The sequence below is a fragment of the Microcebus murinus genome, chromosome 6 (genome assembly GCF_040939455.1).
Source record: "Microcebus murinus isolate Inina chromosome 6, M.murinus_Inina_mat1.0, whole genome shotgun sequence".
NCBI lineage: Eukaryota > Metazoa > Chordata > Mammalia > Primates > Cheirogaleidae > Microcebus > Microcebus murinus.
The window spans coordinates 27258565-27286471 of NC_134109.1; the positions used below are offsets into that span (position 1 = coordinate 27258565).

General features: G+C 51.2%; 1 protein-coding gene across 2 annotated transcripts in view; it reads left to right on the forward strand.

Moving 5' to 3' along the window:
- The window catches only part of LTBP2 (latent transforming growth factor beta binding protein 2), a 134825-nt gene that overhangs the window by 21820 nt on the left and 85098 nt on the right, over positions 1-27907 (forward strand). For both annotated transcript variants that reach the window (XM_012742037.3, XM_076003865.1), the window contains 2 exons: positions 1-15713; positions 22315-22385. The exon at positions 1-15713 is cut by the window's left edge. In XM_012742037.3, coding sequence (XP_012597491.2) covers positions 15217-15713; positions 22315-22385 — 568 coding nt within the window. In that variant the 5' untranslated portion in view covers positions 1-15216. The remainder of the gene's footprint in view (positions 15714-22314; positions 22386-27907) is intronic.

Consider the following 27907-nt stretch of genomic DNA (forward strand, 5'->3'; position numbering starts at 1 on the left):
TCAGACAACACCAAGCCACGGTGAAAAGCCATGGGTAGGTTTTGTTGGGGTGAGTTGAAGAGGTCCTGAAGCCCTGAAGGCTGTGGATGGGACCTCCTCAAGCCATCCAGCCCTTCCCCTGTCTTCTGGGAAAATACTAAAACCATCCCAGGTTGACAAGAATTTAATTATTTAACCAGTTTTCGATGACAGCTGCCTTTGCCTTACCTGTAACAAGAGGAAATGTCACATGAATTGTTTCTAATGTGTAAAATCTCTTGCTGCGCTCACTCCCTGCACATACTCACCCGCCAAGCCTATGTTGAACTCAAAATCTTCTCCACTGAGGTTCTCATCGACTCCCCTTCACACTGTGTGTGAGTGTGAGTGTGAAGAACACTGCTCACCATTCTCTGCATCAAATGAGCAAACACAGAGAACGCCTTGATATTGATGAAGACCTCAAGACTCCTCAAAGGAGGAGTCTTGCCTTCTTTTCCTTCTTTTGCCTTCCTTTGCCTTCTTTTCCTCTAGGCAGAGGGGTTTCAAGACTTTTTTTCTGGGGTCATATAAATGTCCACCCTTCTTGCTTCTCCATACCTTGCCCTCTGGATTTGCCCTGTGTGATCTCAGCCTCTTTCTGGGACTCCAGCAGCTGAGCCTGTATGTCTAGCCTAGGTGAGCGCAGAAATACATGTGTGGGTTGTGAAGTCACTGCAGTGAGCCACAACCAGTGTTAAAAAAAACAAAACAAAACAGAAGAGAGGTAATAGAAAATATGAGAGTGAGTCATACATAGAAAGGTAAGTTATTTCAGTTCTAGATGTATGTTCATGTGTACTGAGTCATGTTAAAAAATGTACTTCTTACTGTGAGTTGTAAAAGTTGTTAAAAAGTTTGTAAACCACTGCTCCCAGCTGGCCCGTGCTGCTGGCACTATTCGGTGTAGAAGTGGGGACACAGCCATCTGTGAGCTTGATGGGCCCAACGAGTCCCTTGGGTTTGGGGCACGTGGAAGGAAAGACCAGAGAGGACAAAGCCTGGAACACTCTGTCAACTGGAATCTGGAGGAGCAACGTGGGATGCTGTTGGGGGAATGGAGGGGGCGGGGAGTGGAGAGGCTGCAGGTTGGACAGCACTTGAGATCCCTTTTGACTCTGGCTTTGCTGTGAGTTATCCCAGCCTCTTTCTGGGACTCCAGCAGCTGAGCCTGCATGTCTAGCCTAGGTGAGCACTGAAATACATGTGTGGGTTGTGAAATCACTGTTGAGTCACAACCGGTGTTAAAAAAAAAAGAAAAAACAGAAAAGAGTTAATAGAAAATATGAGAGTGAGTCATACATAGCAAGGTAAGTTATTTCTGTTATAGAGATATGTTGATGTGTATCGAGGTTCTGCGAGACCCCCACCTTCACACTGTACATCTTTACACTACCTTTCCCCCTCCCTCTTTTCCTCTAGGCTGAGGGGTTTCAAGACTTTTTTCCCAGGGGCAAATAAATGTCCACCCCTGTTGCTTCTCCATGCCTTGCCCTCTGGATTTGCCCTGTGTGATCTCAGCCTCTTTCTGGGACTCCAGCAGCTGAGCCTGTATGTCTAGCCTAGGTGAGCGCAGAAATACATGTGTGGGTTGTGAAGTCACTGCAGTGAGTCACTCTCCCATGTGCTGGGATAGTGACTCCAGGTCCCTTGGTTCTGACTCCTCCTGCCATGAAATATGGTATTAGGAAATGTAGTCCTGGTTTCTTGTCACATGGGATATCTCCTATGGCTGGGCATGCAGCAATCCAGATATCTATATTGTCATCTGTACAATGGGAAGCACATACTGTTGCTGTCTTTTCCTCCTCCCTCCTTCCTCGTTCCTCCCTGGCTGGGATTCTTGTCCAGAGACAAGAAACAAAGAGGGTTTGGTTAGACTTCATGAGCCAGGTTCAGAAGCATGCACTGAGCTCTTTTTCCTCCAGCCTGTTATCCACCTGGGTTGGCATTACCCTTGTAGCTCTCGGGCAATTTCCTTGTATCTCAGAGTGAACAGACTACAAGCTCTGTGAGGGGGCCTGGGACATAGAAGATGCCCAACAAATGTTGGTTGGGTGAATGGATTGACTCTTGAATGTCTGTTTTGGTGACAGGGCATCACCCTAGCTTGTTGTGTCCATTCTGGGAGCTGTCAAGGATTCCCTCCCCTTTGCCAAGGCTCAGAGTTCACGCTGGAGCAATGCCGGACACTAGTCATATAACCATTGGCAACCCCAGCAGTGCAGAAACTCCATACAGTTTTTCAAATCCCTGAAAATAAGATTCTTCTAATGCCTAGGAAGAACTTCAATGTCCATTTTATTTCTACACTATGGTGGCCATTCCAAGTGGATGACTAAGCCAGGGTATCAAAGAAACAAACAAACAGCCCCAGTTGGGAAAGCTGCACAAATACATCTCGAACCCACTCACCTGAGGGGTCTCCCAGCTCCCTTTTGCCCCAAGGAGATGAGGGACAGATATAGTTGTGCTGTATGTCCTCCTTTTCTTACTATCTCAGGAACCCTGTGACGGTTACCATGAACTTCATCTCGCATCCTCTCCTTCCCATGTCTTATCCCTGGGGAAATGTTGGATGAGTGTGAGCCAGAGACACAAAGGCAGCTGTGGGATCGGCCTTTAGGCACATAGCAAAGAATGAAGACTGGTCCTCGCATGCTGTCTTTCTGGCCCTTCAGTCTCTTTCCCCCTGGTCTCTCAGGATGACTCAGTTCTCTCCACTGATTTGGTGAAACCTGCTATTGTGTGATCACCAAGCCCTGAGCTAACTCATAGCTCACGGGAACCCTCAGTGGTTGGAGAACTCCTAGCCAACAGCAGTGAGGTCCCTGGGGCTTCAGGAGGCAGGGCCATTCTGTCTTCCCACAAGCCAACCTCTCAACATCTGAGATGAGGAGCCCAAGGCCAAGAGTGGAAAAGAGATCTTGAGCAAAGAGAGATAATGAAATCTTAGGAAAACCCTCTGGGCCTTTCATAGACTCAAACACTCCTTAGAGGTCTTCCTTCCATGTAGAAATCTTTTCTACAGTGCCTCTTCAAGGCTCTCTTTGAATGCTTCCAGTGTCAGAGAGCTCGTTATTCAGCAATGGGATCTATCCAGCTGTTGAACTACCCCAAGTATTGGATTTACTGTAGGTGGAAATCTGTGTTCCCGTGTTTTTCTTATTCCTGATTTTGAATCTGGAACTACACTGTGAACCCCACTGTGGCAGACACAATATTATTATTACCTATTTATTTTATGTGACATCTCAGTAGTGTTGACTAGAGTTGGCCATGCTTTCCTTTTTTAAATCTTCTCTTGGATTCTGGGCCACTTCCTCTTTCCACTTTGGATATTCCTCCATTATCTCCTTTGCAAGATTATTCTGCTTTCCCCAACCTCCAAGTACTAAATGCTTAACTCTTAAAAAAATATTACTGAGGCATATTTTGTGTATCACATAATTCACCATTTTCAAGTGTCCAACTAAGTTTTGGTAAATTTACTAAGTTGTATAACTATCACCATAAATTAATATTAGAACATTTTATCACCCTAGTGAGATCCCTCGGGCGCATTTACTGTTAACCCCTCTGCCATCCCTAAAATATGCTTTCTGTTTCTCCTTTTTTTTTTTTTAAGAGATGGGGTCTTGCTATGTTGCACAGGCTAGACTTGAACTCCTGGGCTCAAGGGCTCCTCCTCCTCAGCCTCCTGAGTTCTGGTCAGTGAAATGTGGACAAAATGATGTTTGCCTCTTCCAGGTATTGCCCTTTAAAAACCTGTGCAGTCTTCCACATTCTTTTTCTTTCCCCATCCATTGGCTGAGTGTGAAGGAGGAAGAATCTCTGTAACATATTGGAGCTTCATAATGGAAGGATCCCAGTTCCCTGAATGACCACATGGATCAGAGCCCTTCCAACCCCCAGCTTGACAGGAGCAAAAATAAACATACTGTTTTGAAGTTGTAATGGCAGTTAACCTGTTATGCACAGAACAAGCTGAATTCCTCTCTTACCCAATAATCCTGTAAACATTTGAAGATTGCCAGAACCTGCTCCATTAAAATTTCTCTTCTTCAGTATCTCAACTTCTCCTCTTGGGTTGTATTTCTCTTCACTTAGGCCATCTTCCCCTACACATGCTTCAGGGTTGTGATATGCCATTTAAAACATGACAGCAGAGCTTTCATTGTGTCTTAATGGCTTGGAGTACACTGTTACTGTCCCTGCTCTGAGCCCTGGATTCTATCCAAGATGGCACAAGACCTTCTGGAAGGTTGCATTGTTAGCTTATTTTGAACTAGGCTCTCCCTGTTCAATAGTCTGCCCCACAAAAATTAAGGTCATTTCACATGAACTCCTATCAGAGAAAGCATCCCTTATCCTTAAATTAATTATTGATATTTTTTGGACCAAGATGCAAGACTTTTTCACTTATCTCTATTAAATCTTAACTTATCTAGATCAGTTTATATCTTGCTTCTATCATCTAGTTTTATCATTTATTCTTCCAGTTTTATGTCACGCAAAAATTTGATTAAAATGCTTTTTTTTTTTTTCTACTTCATCCAAATCGTGAGAAGTCTTGGACAGGTCACAGCCCTATCTCATGCGTGACTGTAGACCTCAGTGACCTCCACCCATTCATCAATGTGGGGAGTGGTTGTTTAAACATCTACACATATGCCTGATTACATTCCCATGGGCTCCACATTTTTCCAGCCTATTCACACTGAATAGCACCTGAATTTCATTTGAATATCATTAAAAATATGGCAAAATTTCTCTGAGATCAGGAACCCCATTGAAAAAGGGAATGGGGTAGAGGCTGATGTGGTTTAACTTTTTGTGAACCTGGCTCTGGTAATCACTGCTTAGACTCCTTCTCACCACCCTTTCCACCTTCTCCTTGCCTAGCCTTCCAGACCCAGCTCAGATAGTGTCTTCTGTAGGATCTTCTCTGACCAATCATCCTATACTCACAGCCTGGGTTGGGTGTTCTGTTTTTGTATTTGCATTGCACCTTGAGCTTACCTCACTCACAGCGTTCACCATGATATGTATTGTCTTTCCTGCTATACTGGAAGCTCCTTGAGGATAGGAACTATCCTTAGCCTTATTCCTCTTGGCACCTCTAAAGCCTGACAACATGGAGCTCAATAAGTGATGGCTAAAATGCCCTAGGCACTTGCCAGCTATCTGTTTGACAGCAAGCATATATGGCTTATCTACTTATGGAGCAAAACTATGAGGGAAGTTGCAGAGTTGGTGGGCTTGGAAATGTATATTGAGATACCCAGGCACAATGCAACTTCAACAGTAAGAGCTCATGGGATCAGAGAGGAACCTGAGGCCAAGAAAGAGTGAGTAAGATCTAGGGACAGGAGCCTGGCTGACCCCAAGGAACCCAGGTTCAAAGGAAGTGGGGAATTCAGACAGGGTTTGGAAAAGTAGAGGTACCTAGAGAAAGGGTCGAGAAGGAAGGGATACAGTCCAGTTGGTGGGTCATGGCAGCGGGACCCCAGGGACCGAGCCAGACCTGCCACGTTGGCAGTTCCATGGTTTCTATAAAAGAGGAGTCATGTGAGGGAACAGACTGGTTGGAATGAGGGCTGGGACTGTTTTTAAGCATGGTAACCTCACTGGCTTTATGTTGATGGATGTTTATTTGGGGTGGTTTTGAGTGGGTTGATGGAGATTAAGGTCATGCTGCTTCCTTCTCACACAGGTGACTTCTTGCTATTGACCAAAAGACATCAGTTTCAGAATTCCAGGTGAATAGTCAGTGTACTCCAGGGCCAGCTGGTAGTTTGGATGTGGGAACAGGTCCCTCTTTCTTAGAGAAGGGGCTCACAAGGGCTAAGCTCCCCATGAATTGACCCCAACCTTTCCTGCCAGCCCCTTCCCTTTCCATAACCTCTTTCCTATCTAAACCCCAGCCACACAAGCCACTTGTATTTCCTCTATAGCTCAGGCTTTGCATACGCACTGCCTTCTCCTTGGCATGCCCCTCCCCCACACAGTGAACTCCTCTTTAGCCTTGAAGACTCAAGTCAAAGTCATGACTCTCTGAGAAATGGTCCCCAGCCAAGCCCCAGCCTGCATGATTAGCAGTTTTTCAGTGAGTCCAAATGACTGTGTTAATTCCCCTGTTGAAGCACTTAACATCACATAGGCAGTGAAGATGTTCCATTGTTCCCAGCACCTAGCACAGTTCTCAAAAAATGTTTGTGGAGTGGGAGGGTATCATGATCCCAGCCAAACAAGCTGAGCTTTAGAAGCAGGTGCTTAGAGTCATCTCAGGCAGTGAGAGGAATCCCAGGCCCCTCCAAAGAGTGTGCCTAAGAATACCAATGGAGAATGAGGTTGCAGGTGGCAGGTTTCAGCAGCTAGGCAGGGGTGGATAGTATGGGGGGCACTCCATGGAGCAGTGTCTCAATCAGAAATGAAGATTGTTTCACCTCAATCATCATGGACCCTTCCCTGTTTCTTCCTGCCAGCTAGAAGAAGGGAGATGCTGACAGCTCATATCCAATACACCCTCCCTGGCCCCCAATCCCATCCCTCTCCCACAGCAGCTTTGGCACTTGCACTCACCATCAGAGATGTTCCCAGGCCCTGGGGCCCTGCTCTGACATGCACAGCAACTCTTGGCTTCCCTGGCCCAGACAGCTAAATAGCTCCCAGCTTCTTGCAGGAGTTGAAAGAGAAAGAGCTGAAAGGCCCAGGAGGCCAGAGACCCTGGTTCAAATGCTGGGTGCTGCCAATAACCAGTCATGTGACCTTGGACAAGCATCTCTCCCTCTTTGGGCCTGTTTCCTCCACTGTAAATTGAAGGGATGGGCTGGCTGATCTCTCAGGGAGGTGCCCTCTAGGATGCACATTCTGTGAGCCCTGCAGTTCTTGGATTCACACCCACCCCTTGTCTGTCTACTACTCAAATCAAAATCTCAATGTTGACAGGGAATTTGAGTTCATCCAGTAAAATCCCTTCTTCTTATAGATGAGGAAACTGAGGCCCAGGGAAGGGAAGGGGTGTGATCAGGAAGACACTCTGGGGGCAGATGCAGGGCTAGAGCTAGGGTCTGTGCTCCCTGCCATGATCTGACTTTGGCTTTTAATGACTACTTTGAATGGAAGAGCCCTTTGTTCCAAAGCTGCCCAAATACCCAGTGCAGGGTGACATAGGGCATGGTTGGTGGCTTTTCAGTCTTCTTCCAGCAATCAGCTCAGGGCACAGGCCTTTTGAGCCTTTTCAGGGCCAATCAACCTAGACCAAACCCTGGGCCAAACCCAGGTCCAGAGACCTGAACTGTAGCCTCCTCTGTGTAACTGACTAGCTGTGTGACCCTGGCCAAGTCACGTCACCTCTCTGGCTTTATCGTTCTATGGTTATATGAACCCTCATGGACTGTGAGCTCTAAGAAATAGGGACGTGCCTATTCTATTTTAATCCCAGGGCTTGGCTTTCAAAGTAAAGTTTCTTAGTTCAAATTTCAGAGAGAATCTGAATTGTTCAGCAACCAAAAGTGTCTGTATTTAAGTTAGACCACAGAAGTGTTAGGTCACTGACTGGCCAGTGAAAGGCCTGCCCTTGGGTCAGGTGCTCACCCTGGTCCAATCCGTTGTGGCGTGGAGTGCTATGTCATGGGTAAATGCAGTTGCTTTTTCTGGGCACCATGTGCCTAGAAAGATTCTACTGGATCTCTATTTTATTGGTGAGGAAACTGGCTCCAAGAGTCACTTAGCCCAGACCACACAGCTGGTAAATGATAATGCTGAGGTTAGAACTACAAAGCCCCATGTTCTTCCCACCACTCCAGGCCCAACCGCTGTGGACTAGTCATGTGCGGCAGAGGGAGGTAGACTGAGAGCTCCAGGGGTTCGGTGGAGGCAACGAGCTTTCCAGATGGAGGGAGGTGTCTGGGAAGTCTTCTTGGAGGAGGTGGCCTTTGAGATGGGCGTTAGAAAACAGGTGTGGGGGGATGAAGAACATTCCAAGTAAAGGGAATGGTGTGAGCCAAGGCATTTGGGTGAGGGGATCAGGGAGAGGAACCTGGGAGGATTTCTGAGTGAGTGGGACTCTGCTGAGTATCAGCATACATGGTGGGGAGGACCTTGAGACAAGCTGGTGTGCCAAGCCCAGTAAGAAGTTTGGGCTTGACTTGCAAAGTAGTAGGGAGCCACTGAAGGTTGTTGAGCAGGTGAGTGACATGATCAGAAACTGTGCTGCCAGAAAACATATGGCTGATTGATTACAAATCTGTTTCTCCTGGAAGGCACAGACTGTTCCACCTTCACTGTTATCTTTGGATAGAGGTGGGGAGGGATGGAGCGGAGATGTGGAGATACTGGTGGCACCACCACCTTCAGGCGGAGGACCGGAGGGGCGGTGAGAAGAGAGTGGGCAGTGGCCCAGGCTTCACGACTGGATGTGAGGGGTGAAGGGGGTGGAGATGCTGGAGACGCCTTTCCTTCCTCCCTTGGCCACCAGCCTCCTCTGGGCTGAGGTCTGGTCTGGTGAGGCAGAGTACAGAGCATGCCTCTGCTGTCTGCGTGAGTTCCTGAGGAGTGAGATCTTTAATTTTTGTCTGCTGAGCCCCGATGGGCGAGGGGCCAGCCTGTGTTACAACCTCCCGGGGGCCCCTGGGCCAAGGCACTGAGACCAGAGTGGACGGAAACAAGAAGTGAGTCATGCAGACCGGCTGGGGCCCACGGGATCTGGCTGCACCTCACCCCTCCCCCACTCCTCAGCCTGGTGTCTGTGCCCTTTCCTGGGGGGTTTTCAGGCCCTGGGCCTGTTCCTAAGGGATTGGGGACACAGAGAAAGTACTGGGGACACCAGGGCAAACCTCACTGAGTGTCCCCATGCTTCACATATGATCCAGGCAAAATGGAGCCAGGAGATGATGGCAGAGGGCATCCTTTTATTTGCCTTGATGATGAAGAGTGGGAGGGATGTTACTTGCAGCCGGCCTGGGGGAGCCTATTCTAGGAAGGAACCTATAGTAGCCCTTCTTCTCTGCCCCCACATCCCTCATCCCTCAGGGTATATGGAATGTCACTGTGTCCCAGCAGGAAGCCAAGATGGGGAAAGGCTGGGAGACCCCAGTGACAGCCAAGGGAAGTCTCTTCCTTGTCCTCAAGTTCATGCACAGCCATTCTGGAATCCTGGATGGGCCTGCACAGTCCCCCAGCCCACGGGACTTTCTCCCTGGGGATGTTGAAAGGATAATCCAATAGGTAACCTCTCCCCGTTAGAGCTCACGAAGTCCCTGTGGTCTTACTGGGAGGAATTAAAGGAGGTCTTCCACCTGCTCGCATTGTTGTCCTGCTCAGGTCTTCAGAGAGTCTGCTTGAGGAGAAGTTATGCTTCAGCCCCAGGAGTTCTAGAAGATCCTCCCTGCAGCCCCCAATCCCCAGCCAGAGACTGAAGGATTTATGCAGGTAAATAGGAAATGACATCTGAGCTTATAGTGAAATGCACAGAGCTTTCAGATCATCCCCCTGCTTCACCAGAGACTAGAAATGCAGGGACATGGAGTAAAATCAGTGATTTTGAAGAGCTGCCTATTTCACATCATTGCAGGTCATCCTGGAGGGAGGTCAGTGTGTTGTAGTGAAAACAGCACGGACTTTGGAGTTATTCAGACTTTTTAGTTGAATCCTAGCTTGACTCCTAGCTGTGTGACCTTGAACAAGGGACTTCATCCCTCTGGGTTTGTGAAATGGGAATTACAACAACTACCACACAGGGCTGCACAGTCTATTTATGTCACTGCAGGTTGAAATGAGCCTTATTCAGAAATTGCAAACTACTTGATGTAGAGTGAGGTTGGCTTCCTTCCTTCTCCTTGGTGGGTGGGAATCAGATTCACTGAAACTCACCATGTTGGCTTTTTTCTGCCCCTGACTCAGAGTTGGCCAGGCTGGTAAACAGGCCTGGAGGGGGACACTACTCTTGGTGAGGGGTGTGGGGCTAACACATGATAGCAACTCTGTGTGGCCATCAGCGTCCCCTGCCACAGCATAAACAGCTGTGAATGCTTCTGGCTCCCAGAAAAATGCAGCTTGAGGTGGTCTCCCCTTCCCTGGAAGGTAGCATTGGTTTAGTGTTTAGGACAAACCAGGAGTGAATCCCAGTATAGCCACTTACTAGCTTTTGACTGTAAGTCATTTTATCTCCTTGAGCCTTCATTTCCTCATCTGCTATATGGTGAAATAATAGTACTTCCTTCGTCAGATTATTGTGAGGATTAAATGGGAAAGTGGCTGTCAAATGACTTAGCATAGTGCCTGGCACATTTTAAGTGCTCAAGAAACATCAGCTGATAAATGGAGTAGCAGCCATTGGTCTTTCCCATGACAGGATAAATAGGGCTGGTTTTCTAATTTGCCCTGACAGAGAGAGTGGCATGAAAAACATCTCAGCTGAGAAAATAGAAGCCAAGCGAAGCTCAGACCTGAGTTCCATCCACAGAAGACAGAAACATTCTGTCAGACAGGGGTGTGGGAGAGACCTTTCCAGAACACTGTGCAATACAGGCCAGCTTGCCTGACCTCTGCATAGACATCCATACTATGGCTGCCACCACCCAGCCAGCATGTCATGGCCCCAGAGGAGACAGGCACTGGGCGACCAGGACAGGGTGGTTTTGAGTTCTGGGGACAATGCCAGGCCATGGTATCTGAGGTAGAGTGGTCCTGGCAGCCTCTGCAGGCCTTAAATCCCTCACCCAGGATGGACCTGGGGCCTCTCTGGACAGCCTCCACCTTCCAAACTGGAGGCTGAGACTGCACAGTAAAGAGGTCCCAGCTGTCCAGTGTCTGGAGAAGAACATCCAAGCCCATGAGCTGGTCCCATCTGGAAGGCTGGGGGCTCAATCAACCTTCCTTATGGTGGTTTTGCCCTCTGATTAACCAGGAAATGTGTTATTTGTTCTGAGCAGGGGACAAGCTCTCCTGGAGAGAGGAATTCAGGGCTGGAGGTCCAGTCACTTCCAAGGAAGAAAAATCCCTGGAATTCTGTCAGGAGTCTGGGTCTCAGCAAAAGGAGCAGAAATGCGGTCCTTGTTTTCGGTCCTTATTTACCAAATTAGTTCAGGTTCTGGTAGCTCTCTGGCTGCCAGCATTATTCCAGCAAGACATGGAAAAGCAATTAGGTTGCCCTGGGTGTCCAGCAGACTGCCGTCCCCTCTTGTGGTGCATGTGTCTAGGCAAACCTTTCTCTGCCGGAATGTCTTTATCAACCCTTTGGACTCTCTACAGGGCTTTCCAGAGATGATTTTCCTCCCCAGATCCAAGAGATGGGTGAGTAGGCTTAGCAGCATTCTCATGAGGGAGGAAGCTGGGATGGGGCTGGGGCAGTGACACATAGTGAGTCAGGGCCATGCCAGAAACAGTTGGCCACCCTTCTTTTACCAGGCACAGACAGTCGAGGGGAGCAGAAAGTTCTGATAACCCCACATCTCCAGGGAATCAAATTGTGGACTAGCAGGCAGGGAAGAGGGCATTTGGGAACATGCACCAGCGGTACTTTGGGGGTGACAGTGGTGTAGGTGGGTGGTCGTCCACTTCAATTGTGAGGAGGGCTACTGGCTCACAAGTCCAGGGTTGAGGCAAGATGGCACAGCCTTAAAAGCTTGGGCTCACGTGGAAAATGACCCTGGTTTGAGTTCTACATCTGCTACTGATCAGCTATGTCACTTTGGGCAAGCAGTAGCCATTCCCAACCTCAGTTTCCTCCTTTGTCTATGTGGAAATCATAATGCCTGCTTGGGATGGTTAAATGAGCCAATTTATGTTGCATGCTTAGCATGGTGCTTGGACTATAGTAGGCTCTATAAATTTTGGCAGCTTAATAAAAACAAACAAAACTCAAGTATTTATGGGATTGGAGATCCTGAAGAGCTGCATCAACAGGTTCCAACAGTGAGAGGGAAAGGGAGGGATGAGTAGGAGGCAGGACAGGAGGATGGCGCCAGGCTGGGAATAGGAGATGCCAGTCTTTGGAGTAGATGAGCTGGGCCATGGGGCCCCAGGAGAACGGGGTGGGAATGTCCAAAGACCACTTGTACTCACCAAGGAGTGGGAGGGGCCCCTGGTGGTGAGGGAAGCGTGTCTGCGTGAGGGTTTTGGCCGAGGCAAAGGGTGAGGGATGAATGGGCGGCAGACTTCCAGAAATGCAGACGGAGGAGACGGAGCAGTAATAATGACTTGGACACACAGGAGGAAAAAATAGCTCAGGGACAAAGGGGACGCCAAGGTTTCTGGCCTTGGGAGGCCTATGGGGATCTGAGGTGAGCCTTGAGGGATCAGAGCAGAGCTCCTGCAGTAACTGGGCAGGTTGCATGGAGAGGAAGGGAGGCCAGAATTACAGAGTTGGGCAGATATCTGGGCAGGGAAAGGTAAGCGTGAAGTTGGGGCTTCCACAGCTGTGCAGGAACAATGTTACAGGGAGAGCACTGAGCACTCTGGGAATTAAGGAGGCTTTCATCCCCACAAGCAAGGGGTAGATCCTGGAAATCTTTAGGGCCAGCCCTAAAGGCAACAAGCACATGAACTTGGACTAATAGCTACCACCCAGAACTCAGTTTTTCTCTCTTAAAATGGTCTGGTGATATCAGCCCTCCCTTCTTGATGAGGTTTTTCTGTCATTTATTCATTTCACACATATTTCTTGGCTGTCTGTAAGCAAGTACTGTAAGCAAGCACAGTCAAGCACTGTTCTAGGTTTGGGGGGAGCAGTGCTAAGCAAGGCAAACAAGATATTTATTCCTTTAGAGCTATCATTGTGGCTTGGCAAGTCAGACAATAAATGATGTTACAGGTTGTTGAACAAGACTTTTTCTGTGCTCTTAGAATGTCTGCAGAAGCCACAAAGCTAGAACAATAAGGGCTAAATATTCTCACATTCTAAAGAGAAGCACTGGCACCCTACTAAAGGCAGAACAGGTTCATCAACAATCAAACCACATATCTCATTTCCAGTCCACAAATGAAAGGGAGTGAAGAAAGTCACTGAGGTAGAGAGGTACAGAACTGTTGCATTAGCAGGCAGGGCTGAGATTTCTCCTAAGGGTACCCCCTGCATTGCAAACCAAGTGAAGAGAGCTCTGAGAGAACCAGTCATCTGCAAGAAGAGGAAACTGGGTCCCCAAAGCCATCTCTGCACTGATACTGTCTAAGTTGCTAGACGTTGCAGGCACCCCAATGCACCAAAGTACAGCAAGAACATTCTTGGGAGAACATTCCAACATATGTTTTTAGGAATTGAATATGTACGTAAATGAAGAGACTTGTGTGCACTTGCTATCTGGAGAATTCTGACTGTGGAGGCTGGCGGAGTGGACTGCATGGCAGGGTGAGCAAGGGACAGGGTGAGAAGTAGTTGTGGCAGGGTGAGGAGGGGGCAGGGTGAGAAGTAGCCATCCTACCAGTGCTTTGCCTGTGCCTGAGGTGGACACAAACATCCCCGGGGAGCCAGGGCCTGCAGGGGCCTGCAAGAGGCTGGCCAGAGAGTGCTTTGCTATGGCAGTGCAGGTGGAGGTCCTGCAGAGAGCCCCCCCCAAGAACTCACAAATGTTCCCATGAAAAGAGCTAGTGCTTGGCACCTGCCAACCTAGGGCACCTGTCACATAAGACTTCACTACTTTTCCTCTAACACCTCTCCCCCAACCTTGACACAGAAGAGCCAAAGCAGTAAAGGAAGGTCAGAAAAAGAGACCATGCCCCACTTCCAGCACTATAGGATCTCCAACTAAGAGACAGGCCTGTGGGGGAGAGGAGTATTAAATTGGATGAGGTTTTCATTTCAACAGGAACAGATTTTCTGAAAATTGCCTGAAAATTGGTCTTAATTATATAAATAAAGCTGTTCCATGTCCAGTTGGGATGAGCAAGCCAAGGATTCTGCCTGAGATGTCATCAGGGTGGGGAAGGGAAATTCACCATAATGCGGTTGAAGGCAGTAGTGGAGTAGTTTCCGGATTATCCCTCTTCAGGTTCAGCCCATTAAACAAGTTACACAAGTAAAAAATAAATAATGAGATAATTTCAGCTGGTCATTAGAGCAATGAAGATAAAACAGGGTGATGTTGATGTGTTAGAGAGTGTGCCCTTTTGCTCTAGATGGGGAGTTGGGGAAGGCCGCCCCAGGAGGTGATATTTCAGGTGAGGGTCCTAATTCCAGAGGCTGCATGTCTGTGACTCTGTGAAAAAGAGGTCACCTCTTCCAGCAGCCGCCATCATCGCCCCAGGCCCAGGCTGGTCCCTGACGCCATAGGAAGGGGATTAAGATCAAGGAGCGGCGGCTGGCAGCGGCAGGTCCCCGCGACGGCGGATGCCAAGGGCGCGGCCAGCTCCACCAGGGGGCGCGCCCGCCGCGGCCGAGGGAGGTGCGCTCCGCCGCTGCCCCCGCGCCGGCCGGCTTCCGAGGCGGGCGCCCCCAGAGGCCGGGGCGGCAAGAGAAGGGGCCAAGTGCCGGTGCTCCGGGCCCTGTTCCTGCCACGCGGGTCTCCCTACCTCTCCCGGCCTCCTTCAGACCTGCGAGGCTGCAGCCTTGGTCATCCCCAACCAGGAGTTTGCCCCTGAGGTGACGGGGCAGAAGATAAATTTGGGGCAGATCAGCAGCTCGAGCTTGCCCAGGGCAGGAGAAAGGTGGCTCAGGTGCCCGTGTCCCAGCAGGAGTCATCTGCCCGAGCAACCCCGGGGTCAGCCCTGCGCCAACCCCAGCTCCTCACGGGTTAATCCCCCTCGCCGCCTGCTGGCTTCCCAGTGCCAAAGTGGGTGTTGCTGGAATTCCTCTCTCCCTCTCCCGTAACGAGGGGGCTGAGCTGTCCCTCCGAGGAGGGGGCATGGTGTGGATAAAAGAGACCAAAAAGCAGGGGGAGGTTTCCAAAAATAAAACCCTCGGTTCCCCTTCAGACGGCTGCAGCGACGGCGAGGAGGCGCGAAGGTGCGGCGGCCGTGCGCGCCCGGCGGGAGTCGGAGCGCGGACTCGAGGCTCAGGCGCGCAGCCCGGCCGCTCTCGTCGCCCAGCCGTCGCTCTGGGGAGAGCCGGGGCCAGCCGGCTGCTTCGGGGGCCCCCTAGACAAGGAGAAGCGGGCCGCCAGCAGGGGTCGGGAGAGCAGTCCCCGGGCGGTCCGGCGCACGACTGCAAACCTCCGCTCGGTCCCCGGCGCGCACCGCTCTCCAGCCGCCCCTGGCGCCATGAGGCCGCGGACCAAAGCCCGCTGCCCCGGGCGCGCCCTGGGGGACTCCTGGAGGGGCTTCCTGCCGCTCACCCTGGCTCTCTTCTTGGGCATGGGTCATGCCCAAAGGGACCCCTTGGGGAGATACGAGCCGGCTGGCGGAAACGTGAATCGGCTGCTGCGGCGCCCTGGGGGCAGCTACCCCGCAGCAGCTGCAGCCAAGGTGTACAGTCTGTTCCGAGAGCAGGACGCGCCCGTCCTGGGCTTGCCGCCCGCGGAGCGGGCCCAGCTGGGCTGGGGTAACCCCAGGAGGCCCGCTGAGGCGGAGGCCAGGAGACCGCCCCGCGCGCAGCAGTCGCGGCGAGTCCAGCCACCTGCGCAGACCCGGAGAAGCACTCCCCTGGGCCAGCAGCAGCCAGTACCCCGGGCCCGGGCCGCGCCAGCTCTTCCGCGCCTTGGGACCCCACAGCGGTCTGGGGCTGCGTCCCCAACCCCGCCGCGAGGGCGGCTCACGGGGTGAGCACGGGAGAGGGAAGCGTGGGAGGTGCAGGGGGGAGCAAGTGCCGGGGCTCATTTGTGCAGGCGTGTGCAGGCGAGACGAGAGGGCGGCAGACTAGTGCCTTCGTCCCTCTGTCCTCAGTAGTGTGGGGAAACATGCACCTGGGTTCTGAAGTCAGTGCTGGGAGATCTGACCCTCTTTCCAAGAGTTGAGGGCAAAGATCAAATCCATCCTCACCGTTTCTTACCAGTTCGCTCTGAGTCCAGACGTTAAATCCTTTCGCGAGGCGCCAGGGCGTTCGCCCGCGCTCCTGCTGCCCTCAACTAAGCAGCTCTCGCAGACGCCCGCAACGCTGCCCGCGGCCCAGAGGCAGCGTGCGCTGGCAGGGTTGGGCGCTTCAGGAGCTTGAGGCCCAAGGGAGGTTGAGCCCATACGTGTAGGCGGAGGATGTCAGGGGCTCCAGGGCGCGAAGGCAGATGTGTCTCTCTGAAGGGGCTGGCAGTGAAGCGGGAGAACCAGGGCAAGTGTATAGGTTGGGGCACAGGTGGGCCTGGGCACGCGGAGGGCTGGATGTGGACGTGGGCTCTGGGGCACTTTGGGCAGAAAGCCTGCCCCGGATGCGCCTGCCCCACAGTGGGCACGTGGAGAATCAGACCTGCGTGCACCGGCGCTTCTAGGTGTCAGTGCGACGTGTGCACGTTGCAGGACTAAACCTCCTCCCAACCCTGCGATTTTTTGCCCCACTTGAGCACCACCCCCTTCACGCCAGGGGCGCAGACGCAGCGAGAGGAGGTCCCCCCCTCCCCAGCAACCCCTGGCCCAGGCCGGGATCTTCATGGCTGCGGGGCACTCCGCCTTGCCTGGGCATGACAGGTGTCTCTGGAATGGAGGGCGCAGGAGCCCTGGGCAGTGCGAGGCCGTGTGTGGGCACCGTCTCCAGGTCTGGGAAGGACGGCGGCAGCTTTTCTTGGCCTGGGCCCGATTTCCCAGTTGGGTTTAGTTTGGGGAAACAGCATGAAGGACCCTACTATCCCCAGATCTATTCCTAATGACTTTGGCCTCATGGCCTTTGCACTCACAATTTCCCGTGTGGGGCACTCTTTCCCTTATTTCAGCAGGGTCCACTCTCTGCTTCATTCAGAGCTCTGCTCAGAGAGGCCCTGCTCCATCCTCTCTCTCCCTTCACCTGCTTTGGTTTTCTTCGTAGCACTTATTCCATCTGACATATTCTATTTCTGTGTATGTGTTTATGGTCTGGCCTCCCAACCCACACTAATGCAAGTTCTATGAAACCAGACACTGTTTTGTTCATTTCTGTGTTACTAGTGCCTGAAACAGTGTCTGCCACAGTTGGTATTTGCTAGGTATCTGTCAAAGTGGTGAATGAACTCCCTGCTGCTTGTGGAAGGTCCAGCTTCAAGCAGGCAGAGCGTAGACCCATGTGCTGCCAAGTCGCTTACGCATAGGATCATTCAACAAGCATTAGTGGAGCACCTGCTGTGTGTCGGCTGTTTCCTGTCCTGCTTGTGCAAGTGAATGCATGCTTCCTCAGCAAGTGTGTGCAGAGCATGGGAGAGGGCATGAGGGCCCAGGGATCCAGGCATTGTTCCTGCTGGGAGAAGAACTCCATTACTTAAAATCAAATTGAAGAAATGAACAGATGTGTACTGGTAATCGTGCTTTCTAGGACTGGAAACTTCATGTTCAGTGCAAAGGAGTGTGACAGTTGGGCTGAAGAGCTCAGAGGAAAGGAGGGCCCCGTGACCTGGTCCCCTGAGGTTCAATGGGCAGTATGTGGAGAAGCAGAGGGGAGGTGGCAGGGAAAGGGCCCAGAGATCAGGGTGGCGTGCAGGTGTTGCATTGCTCAAGGACAAGCAATGCTTTTCACTGTTGACACTGTCCCATGGTTAGGACTGCAGCTCTGGTTTAGGGTAGCCATGGGGCTGAGGCTGGAGACATAGGTTGGGTTGGATCACAGAGGAGCTTGTACTGTATACAGCCAGGTACAAGTGGGGGAAGGGAAGGTGGAGAAGTGGAGAGTGGGGGTTGGAGGTTGTACTATTAGAAGTCATGAAATGAGGTGGTGATGAGCAAAGCAGATTGTCACCACAGCAAGGCTGGTAGATGCACACAGGTGTGTGAGGGCATGGGCTGAGTGCTACCTGCTGTACACAGGTGCACACATCACATGACACGCTGGGATGGACTCCTCACCCAGATTGTCTTCTGCAGCTTTGATACAGAGTGGGTTCCCCTGGCACTGCAGTCAGCCACTCCATGTCAGTTGGGGAGGGGCTGAGTGATAGTCTTATTCATTGGCTCTCTCCACCCTGGTCTGTTCTGGCTGATGGTTTCTGGCTAGGCTGACCACTCTGGCCATTGCCTTGTGAGCTGCTCAGAGCCAAGGACCAAGTGCCACCTGCTGGTGAATCTTGGAACTGCATCACTACTAATGGGAATTCTTCATTCAACAAATACTTATGGAAGGCCTGGTATACCCAGTGACTATGCTGGACCCTGGGGATACAACAGTGGCCAAGAAAGACAGCCTCTGTCCTCATGGAACTTTCAGTGTAGTGGTGATTTATTGCACACGATTAAGACTTATTAAGTATATGCCAGGTGTGCTAGGTGTCTGGGATACAGCAGACCAAATCAGACATGGTTCCTGCACTAATGAAATTTACAGTCTACAGGGGACTTATTAAGTCATCACTTCCCAATCTTCAGTGTTTCTTGAACCAGCCTTACAGCATACCATCTTCATAACATTTTCTTCTAACTTTTCCCTCTTGTTCTGTTATTTTTCTTTTTTTTTTTTTTTTTTGAGACAGAGTCTCGCTTTGTTGCCCAGGCTAGAGTGAGTGCCGTGGCGTCAGCCTAGCTCACAGCAACCTCAAACTCCTGGCTCAAGCAATCCTGCTGCCTCAGCCTCCCAAGTAGCTGGGACTACAGGCATTCGCCACCATGCCCGGCTAATTTTTTGTATATATATTAGTTGGCCAATTAATTTCTTTCTATTTATAGTAGAGACGGGGTCTCACTCTTGCTCAGGCTGGTTTCGAACTCCTGACCTCGAGCAATCCGCCCGCCTCAGCCTCCCAGAGAGCTAGGATTACAGGCGTGAGCCACCGCGCCCGGCTTGTTATTTTTCTTTAAGTTTATATTCTGTTAAAATTTTTAACAGGATTTTTTTATCTATTTTAAAGTATATTATGAAGTTTTACAAACATACAAAAAGATATTGAACATAATATAACTTATAATCCAGCTTTATCAAACCTTAATATTTTGGCATATTTTGCTTCTAATATTTTAGCTGAAATTTCCTCTATAAATTTGCGTCCTTCTTTCCTCTCTACCCTGAATTTAATTAATTCCAATGCATGCTTTCACACTATTACTACAGATGCATGTATCTATAAAATACACAAAATTATTTTTGCGTTCTTTTGGTTTTTTTTTTCAAGACAGGGTCTCACTCTGTTGCCTGGGCTAGAGTGCATTGGCATCATCATAGCTCACTGCAGCCTCCAACTCCTGGGCTCAAATGAGCCTCCTGCCTCAGCCTCCTGAGTAGCTGGGACTACAGGCACACACCACCACAACCAAGCTAATTAAAAAAAAAAATTTTTTTTTTTTTTAGAGACAGTGTCTCACTCTGTAGCCCAGGCTGGTCATGACCTTTTGGCCTCAAGCAATCCTCCCACCGTGGCCTTCCAAAGTGCTGGGGTTATAGGCATGAGCCTCTGTGCCCAGCCTGGCTTTTATGCATCTTAAACTTAGATAAGTGATACCATATTGCATTATCTTCTACAATTTGTTTTACTTCTCATTAGATTTTTGATATTGAACCATGTTAATATAATTAGCTCCAGTTTATTCATTTTAACTGTTGTATATTATTCCTTTGTCTGAATATACCACAGTTTATTTATCCATCCTCCTGTTTTTGGATATTTAGATGAATTTCATTTTTTTGCTATTACAAACAGTGCTTGACTCACTTTTCTCCATAAATAAATTCTTAACTAAAAGGAAATGTTGTATCATTATCATAAGTTAAAGTAGTACCACTTATCATAAAGAGAAGATAACTGCAGGAAAATGGAAATGAAAACACAATGTTCTTAAGTTCTAGTCAGACACCATTCCTCATCTTAGCAAGCTCAGTTCTGCAATGTGTTATCTCTGTTGCAATGGAGGACTAGCAAGGGTTGCGGCAGGACCTGGCAGGAGGGCCCAGCATCAGAAAGACTTTTTCACTGACCTCATCAGGTTAAAAAGATCACAGAAAAGGGAATCACTTCCTCACCATGTGACTCGGATTGTTGAACGCTGGGAGCTAAAGTCCCCTTTCCTACCCTCTGTGTTGGTCATCCCACTCTTTGGGAAACACTGGATTAAGCAACACAAAGAAGTATTAAATATATGCCATGTGTCAGGCGCTGTGTTAGACTCTAGAGGCACAAAGAGAAATAAGGAAGAACCCTCAAGTAACCAAGACTGAGACACAACTAACAACCTGAGACAACTGGTACTAAATGATTGCAGCAGGTGGAGAATAGGGAAAGCTGAGTAGATGTCAGGGTAGGTTTTATACAAAGAAGGTAGCATTTGATCTGGAAGTCTTGGAGAATGCAAAGGATTTCATTGACAAATGAGAGGGAAGGATTCTAGGCAGAGAGAGCAGCATAAGCAAAGGCACCAACGTGTGACATCCGTTGGTGCACTTGCGGGACTGCAACCTTGCATGCTTGGAGGAGCACAGCTTTGGTTGTGGATGGTTATGGAGGTGAGGGTGGGGTGATGGGGTGATTACACTGCACAGGCAGGTGGGGGCCAGGTGGCTTTGTAGATGTCAATGAGGAACTGTGAGAGATTTTTTTAAACAAAGGACTAGTACGATCAGATTTATCCCAGGTGTAACAGCAGCTGCCCCAGGCTTTGAGCCAGACATGTCCCCCATAGTGATGCTGGATATTGCTGAGTAGTGTCACCTGGAAGATTGGGGTCATGTGATCTCTGAGTGGTGCCTTCCAGGGAGTCAGAGTCATTGAATCATATGGCCTAGATATACGGGCTCATTTTTTCTCTCTGCTTGCCAGAGCCCACTGAAGGGACAATTCCCCACTAGTCACCTCCCTGGGCCTGTACCTAAGACTTTAATATTGGACTAGAAAGGACCCTCAGATGATTTCACTGGGTACCTGCATTGCTCTTGTGTGCCCGCCCAGCCTTAGCCCGGCTCCTCTGCGTGGTGGCCTTTGATTCTGGCCAGTCCTCACTGTGGCCTGAACATCCCTCCGGCTCCACTATGGATGGGCAAGGCAGACCCGGCCACTGCCCTTCTACAGTCAGCTGCAAAGCCACCCTGAGGGCAGCTGGAGTGACAGCTGGCTCAGTGGGCCTCCCTGGGCTCCGTGCCATGACCTCCCAGCCGAGCAAGCCCCTCACTCCGTGCTGTCTGGGTTCCCACAGGCCCTAGTTCTTAGAAAACTCCCATGGCATGTAGTCTGTTTCCTCTCAAAAACCTCCCAGCCCTCCTAAGAGGCCTTGCCACCACCACAAGGGGTAGTGACTTAGACATGGGGGGTAGTTTTCCGCTTTCACCAGGGCACACACTCAGAAACCCTCCCCCGCCCCCGGGGACGTGGGCCCTGATGGGAGGAGGCCGTCATGGAGCCAGGAAGCTGCTAAAGGTGGCGGCCCAGAGAGGCTTCAAGGTGGCCCAAGTGGCACAGCTCTTGGCCAGCAGGACAATCTGGAAACTCCCTGGGAGGGAGGCAGCTCCCTACAACTTTGGGCCAAAGGGCCAGGAACGGGTCTCAGCTTTTTCAAGCTGCAGGAATTTATTTTGAATTCTTTGTAAGGCTCCAAAACCCACACAAGCTTTGGGGTCCACTCAAATGTCAAACAAACTCCTAAGTGGGACCAGATGTCGCCGTGCTGGCCACAGAGATCACAGGAATGGCCGCCATGCTCTGTCCTTCGCCTCTCTGGCTTCTGTGTCTTCCCTCCCCACCGCCCACCCCCCACCCAGTTTCAGTGAGCGCTCAGTGGACAATTTCTGATGATAATGACAGGGTCCCTGGAGCCCAAGCTAGGCCCAGCCTGTGCCAAGGAGACAGTCCTCAGAGGTCTCCAGGAGGAGCCCATCCAGGGAGTCACCCTGGTCTGTCATTTGGGTCTTCAAGTAGAGAGGCAGGGCTGGGTGAAACCAGCGGGTGCTGCCTGAACCTCTCCAAACTGGCTTATCATCCTTATGATGGGGCCATTGTTGCCCCAGAGGACTTCCTTCCTGTGTCAGGGGCTTTAATCACGGGAAGAACCCAGTTAGGGAGGTATTATTATCCCCATTGTACAAGTGGAGAGAGGGTGACATTTCCCAAGGGCATGCAGAGAATGGCAGAGTCAGGATTCAATCTTAAATTTGTGTGATTCCAAAGTGCCTGTCCCCTAGTAGCCCTGCATGATCGCATGTGACCTCCCTAGAGAGAATGGGGACCATCTTCCAGGCCTGCAGTGTTCTCCCAGGCCCTGCTTGTAGAGGGTGGGACCATCAGGGGGGCCCTGTGAGTAGTCCCAGCTCTGAGCATCCTTGTGCTGACCCCACAGGAGGAACGTCTGCGGGGGACAGTGCTGCCCGGGATGGACCACAGCAAACAGCACCAACCACTGTATCAAACGTGAGTGCCCCCCCCCCCATGAGGTGGGCCGGGTTCAAGGACTCCAGAACCTGGAGCAGAAGCATCCTCACCCATCTGCCTCCTGAGGATGCAACCTTCCTCTGGAGTGGACATGATGTGCAGTGGAAAGGAGGAGATTTAAAAATGCAAATGCCTCCAGCTGGAAACAGCTTTTCAAATCACATCCTTGCTCATGGTTTTTTTTTAGAGAGAGTCTCACTTTATCACCTAGGCTAGAGGGCTGTGGCATCAGCCTAGCTCACAGCAACCTCAAATTCCTAAGCTCAAGTGATCCTCCTGTGTGCATCACCATGCCCTGCTAATTTTTACTATTTTTAGTAGAGATGGGGTCTCATTCTTGCTCAGGCTGGTCTCTAAGTCCTGAGCTCAAGCGATTCTCCCGCCTTGGCCTCCCAGAGTGCTAGGATTACAGGCGTGAGCCACTGTGCCTGGCCTCCTGCTCGTGTTTTTAAAGCTCCCTTCATTCCCTCCTGCTTCCTCACTGTGTTGGTGCCCACTATACCTGCAGGGTCTCAGGTGCCCACACATCCCTGCGGTTTGCAGAACACACCTGGCCCAGAGCCTCTACACCACACATTTCCAGGGGCACCATTCACATAGTGTGCAACATGACCCCAACTCTGCCCTGGCCCCTGGCCCGAATGTCCTGATCTCTGTCAGGTGCTCCACTGGTGTACCAGTATCTGATGGTGTATCACATGCATCTGATGGGCAGATAAGGCTCTGACCCTGTGTCTGGAGCAGTCTTCCCTTGGGCTGCTCTGAAGCCTGGCAGGCTGCCTCAAATGAGATAAAAGAGAGAACAGTCATCTTAGCCACATGGAAACCAAGGAATGAAACAGGAAGAGTCGGGGCCTCCTTGCCAGAGCCTTCTACTGATAGCATCAGAGGCAGTAACAACAATACTCTGGACAAGAGCCAATACCTATTTAGCACTCACTTTGTGCAAGGTGCGCTTTATCCTCTGAACAGGGAGTATCACTGTCCCTTTGGTGGATGAGGAAACTGAAGGACAGATAGGTAACTTGCCCAAGGTCACACAGCCAGGAAATGCAGAGCTAATATTTGAACCTAGATAACTTGACTCCAGGGCCCCACTTCTTAATATCTATTCTTTCCTACCAGGTATCTTACCTTACCTTTCTGGGCCTCACTCTCCACGTCTGTGAGCTGGGGGTGACAGTACACTACTATACTAACACTACTGCTAGCTAACGACTCTGCCCTATGGCCCAACACCATGCTAAGCTTTTGACATACATTATCTCAGTTAGACCCCTCAGTAGTCGTGGATATTTACTTATCATCCCTGCTTACAGAGGAGGAAACTGCAGCTCTAGACCATGGCTGCACTGCTGCAAGTGCTGGAGCTGAGGCAGTCTCATTCCAGAACTCCAGGCTCTGATCTCTGCGTCTTTATCCTCTCCCAACACCAAGTGAGGCAGACATTCCAAAGTGTGAAATCCCCACGGCCAATAGCAGATTTGGGGGTTTGAGGAGCCCCTTGGATCTTCCTCTTTCATACCCCACACATCAGCTCCTTAGGAACTCTTCCCGACTGTCCCTCCTGTAGCTGCCACTGCCACTGCCAGGCCCCAGCCGGCTGCAAAGCCTCAGTTTCACCAGCTCCCCTTCCTTCCCCAAGGACCAGGCCCTTCTCAGCGAGAGGGTTTCACGGCTAGTGGTCCAGGCGTATGACAAAGCTCGTGGTGTTCCCAGCACGGTGGATGCCCTCGTCTGGCTCTCCCGACACCCCCAGGATGGGGATGTGATGGGACGCCCCTTTCCCTTGGAGATGGAGATGCTGGCTCCCCAAGCTCCGGCCTCACGGCCCTGACCCTCTGCCTGCCTGAAGGTGCAGCTCAGGCAGAACCTCCAGATAAACAAACCGAAATCCAAAACTCAACAACAAACAATAAAGCAGATCTTCTGCCCGAACACCCTGTCCTTTCTGGGGAGCCTAGGGAAGTGGGGGCTTTCAGAGGACAGACCCTCTATGGCTAGGCGCAGGGCTATTTTTCCCTCATAATTTTAAAGATGAAGAAAGTGTGCCTCGGGGAGGTGGTGACTGGCTCAGGGTCACACGGCTCTTTCGAGGAAAGGCTGAGACTCAAAATCAGCTCTGAGCAACTCCTCTGGGGAGAGAGGCCTGGGATGTGGGTGGCCAGGTGGCTCTATGCTAAGCTGAAGCTCTGGGGGCAGGGCCCTGGCGCTGGTATTTTTGTTCTGAAGCACCCTAGGTGATTCTAGCTGTGGCTGAAAATCACTGAGCCTAGTTTGGGGGTCAATCATGGGAAGATCTGCGTTGAGGGCTCTCCTCCAATTTGAATGTTCCCACAAATCCTCCGGGGATCTTAGCAGATTCTGATACAGCAGGTTCGGGCGGGGCTGGATATTCCGTGTTTCTAACGAGCTCTCGGGATGCCGATGCTGCTGGTCCAGGGACCACTTTGAGGCCTGGAAAGGGATTTGGAGCTGGAGATGTGGAGGAGGGTTGGGGGGTTCTGTGGAGCCGAGCCTCTGCTGGGAGGCAGCGCAGGCTGACAGAGCGTTGCTGCGTTTGAGCTGCAGCTGGAGCAGGTGGCTCCACGGGGGGTGGGGGGGATGGAGGGGTGGGCTTCTCCCCAGCTGCGTGAAGGGTCTGGGCATGGGCTCCACCTGGAACCCCGGAGGTTCTTGGTTTCCTAACTTGCTTGTGATTTTCCAACATCACTCTTTGCCAAACCGGAGTTTCAACCCTGGAAACTTGAGGTTGGGTGAGTCTGCCGATTGTCACAGTACAAGCATGTGTGTGGGCCTCGAACCCCTGGGGCCCTGCTCCAGGATGTTGCCAATACCCCTCCCCAGTTATTTCTCTCCCTGGCGCTCTCACCCTGCCACTCTTCTGGTCGCCCACCCTGACCCAGGCCCGCAGGCCGGCAGCTCTCCTGGAGGGAATCAGCTTGCCCACTGGTCCCTATGCCGTGTGCTGGCTGCGATTTGGCAGCTAATAAGCCTAATGAGAACCACGTGGGCCGTGGGCGTTGGCCCTGTGCGCTGGGCCCAGAGCTCTGTAGAATGTGGGTCTCCTGGCTCCCGCTGCCCCCCCCCCCCCCGTGGAGTTGCATCTCCCTCACCCCACCCCGCAGTTGCCCTCCTGGCTGGAACAGAGACTGCCAGTGCCGGGGAATGTTCATGACTGTCCTAGCAGCTTTTCACATGTGGGGGTGCCTCCCCCCGCCGGTGGGAGATGGGGGTTGACATCTCTTCACTGCCAAGAACGAAGTCTAGTCCCAGAACCATGTGGAGAGGCAGGCTCTGCCCTGCTCTCTCCCAAATATCTGTGGGCCAAAACCCAGCACTCATTCATAGGGCGTGCTGGCCCGTGCTAGGTACCCCCTGTCCCAAGCACCCCCCAAACCCCACTGTCCTCTCTCGTCTCCTCTCACAGTCAGTCCTAGGTTGCTGTAACACACCGTGCGTCTCCCTGGCCTGTGCCTCTTCCTCCCTGCCCAGTCACTGGACCTCAGGGAGCCGCTGCGTCTGCAGGTGCCCAGTGCTGGGACCCCATATCCTCCCTCCACCTCCGTGGGGTCCCAAGCGGAGCTGTCGTCTTCCCCTCCGGTCTTGGTATCTGCCTTTCCTTCTGTGGCCTTGCCAGCTCTCCCGCAGGATTTATGTGTTTATGTATTTGTGGAGGCAGCTGACTGGGGCCAGTCTGGCCCTGCTCAGCTGAGGGGAAAGACTGAGGGTGTGGGGTGACAGTGTCCTGTTTATAGTTGCTGCTTTTGGAAGACTGTTCGGTCTTCCCAGACTGGCTCCCTCCCTCCCCCCGCCAGACCAGGGAAGGGGATTTGAAGGCTCTCTAGACTTCTCATTTTTATCTCAGCCCGAATGCTCAGGGGCTGGGGCTGCTCTGGGGTGGGGGGGCAGAGGGAACCCCTGGAGTTGATGGGGGACCAGGTGAATCACTCTCTCGTCCCCACCCCAAGCAGTGAGGCTCAAGGTTAAGAGCATGTGCGTTTGAATCCTAGCTCTGTGTTCTGGTGCAAGTGACTGGCCCTGTTCTAGCTGGGGAGCCTTATCCATGAAATGGGTGTAATAATCTATACAGAGTTGGTTTTGAGGATTAACGATAATAATACTCTATAGCTCTTACTGTGTGTCAGGTACTATTCTAAGCACTTTATGTTATTAATTTTTAATCATCACAACAACCCTCTAAGCTAGATTTGATTTTTCTCCCCACTTACAGAAGGGGTTAGCTATTTGTCCAAGTCACACAGCTGGGATCAACAGAGCCCAGATGTGAATCCAGGTAGCCTGGCTCAGAGTGCAAGGCTTAACTCTGCGCCCACTGCTAAATGGGCAAGTGTGTAGGCAGCCTGGCACGTGGTACGAGCAGTGGGTATTTGGATGCTAGAGCCTGGAGACTGTGCAGACTGCCTGGGTTTAAATGCCAGCTCCACTGCTTAGTGGCTGTGGGACGATGTGCAGCTTGCTTAAGCTCTCTGTGTCTCAGTTTCCTCTTTTGTAAACTGTGACTAATGTTAGTTCCTGCCTCCCAGAGTTGTAAGGAACAAATGAGTCAACTTAGGTCAAATGTTTAGTTCAAGGCCTGGCACGTCCTATGTGCTCCATACATGCTTGGCCTTGATCTTGAGGGCAGGGACCGTGTCCTGTCGCCCCCAGCACATAGCACTCTGAGCACAAGGTAAAGCCTTAGTGAGTGTGCACTGAGTAATCGAGGGCTTGTCCCAGGCTTGTGCTGAGAGCTCCCTTTCTGCTGCCCAAGTTCTGTCAGCCCTTCCAGAAGCTTCCCATGGTGCTCAGGGGGTCCTGGGGCTGGAGACGCTGGAGTGGGCCTGGGCATCTGCTCCTGCCTCCTTGGCCCAGAGCCTCTGCGTGCATGGTGGGCACTGGAACAGCCTTTCCTTTTGTCCTCATCTCAGTCCGACAAGGACCCCATCCCTCCCGATCTGGGCTCCTCCTCAGCTTCCCTGAGGGGGCTTGCTGGCCCTCACCCATGCCAATCCTGTAACTACCCCATCCTACAGTGGCAAGGTGGGTAAGAGCCCCAACTTTGCAGCCAGACTCCCTGAGTTCTAACCGTTGCTCCTTCACTTACTAGCAGGGTGATCTCAGGCAAGTCGTTGACTGCTTTAAGCCACAGTTTCCCCATATGTCAGATGGGGATGAGAATAGTACCTATTGTAGTTATAAGAAGGAGGTGATTACATGAGGTGATACATGTAAAGCCGTTAGCCCAGGACCTTATTATGGTAAATTCTTACTAAACCTTAGGAAAAAGGGTCAGGGCAGGGGTGGGATTTTCATGTTCTTCACTGGCTGGTTAGCACCTGCCAGGTGCTCTGGGACTCAGGAGTTGGCAGGGAGGAAAGTGGAAGGTGGCCATGAGGAGGAATTATATGACCTCAGTGGAGACCAGCTCATGTGGAGGGTGCAGTCCAGCAGAAGACACTGTCCCTTTCTGCTCCCACCATAGGGAGCACCTGAGACCT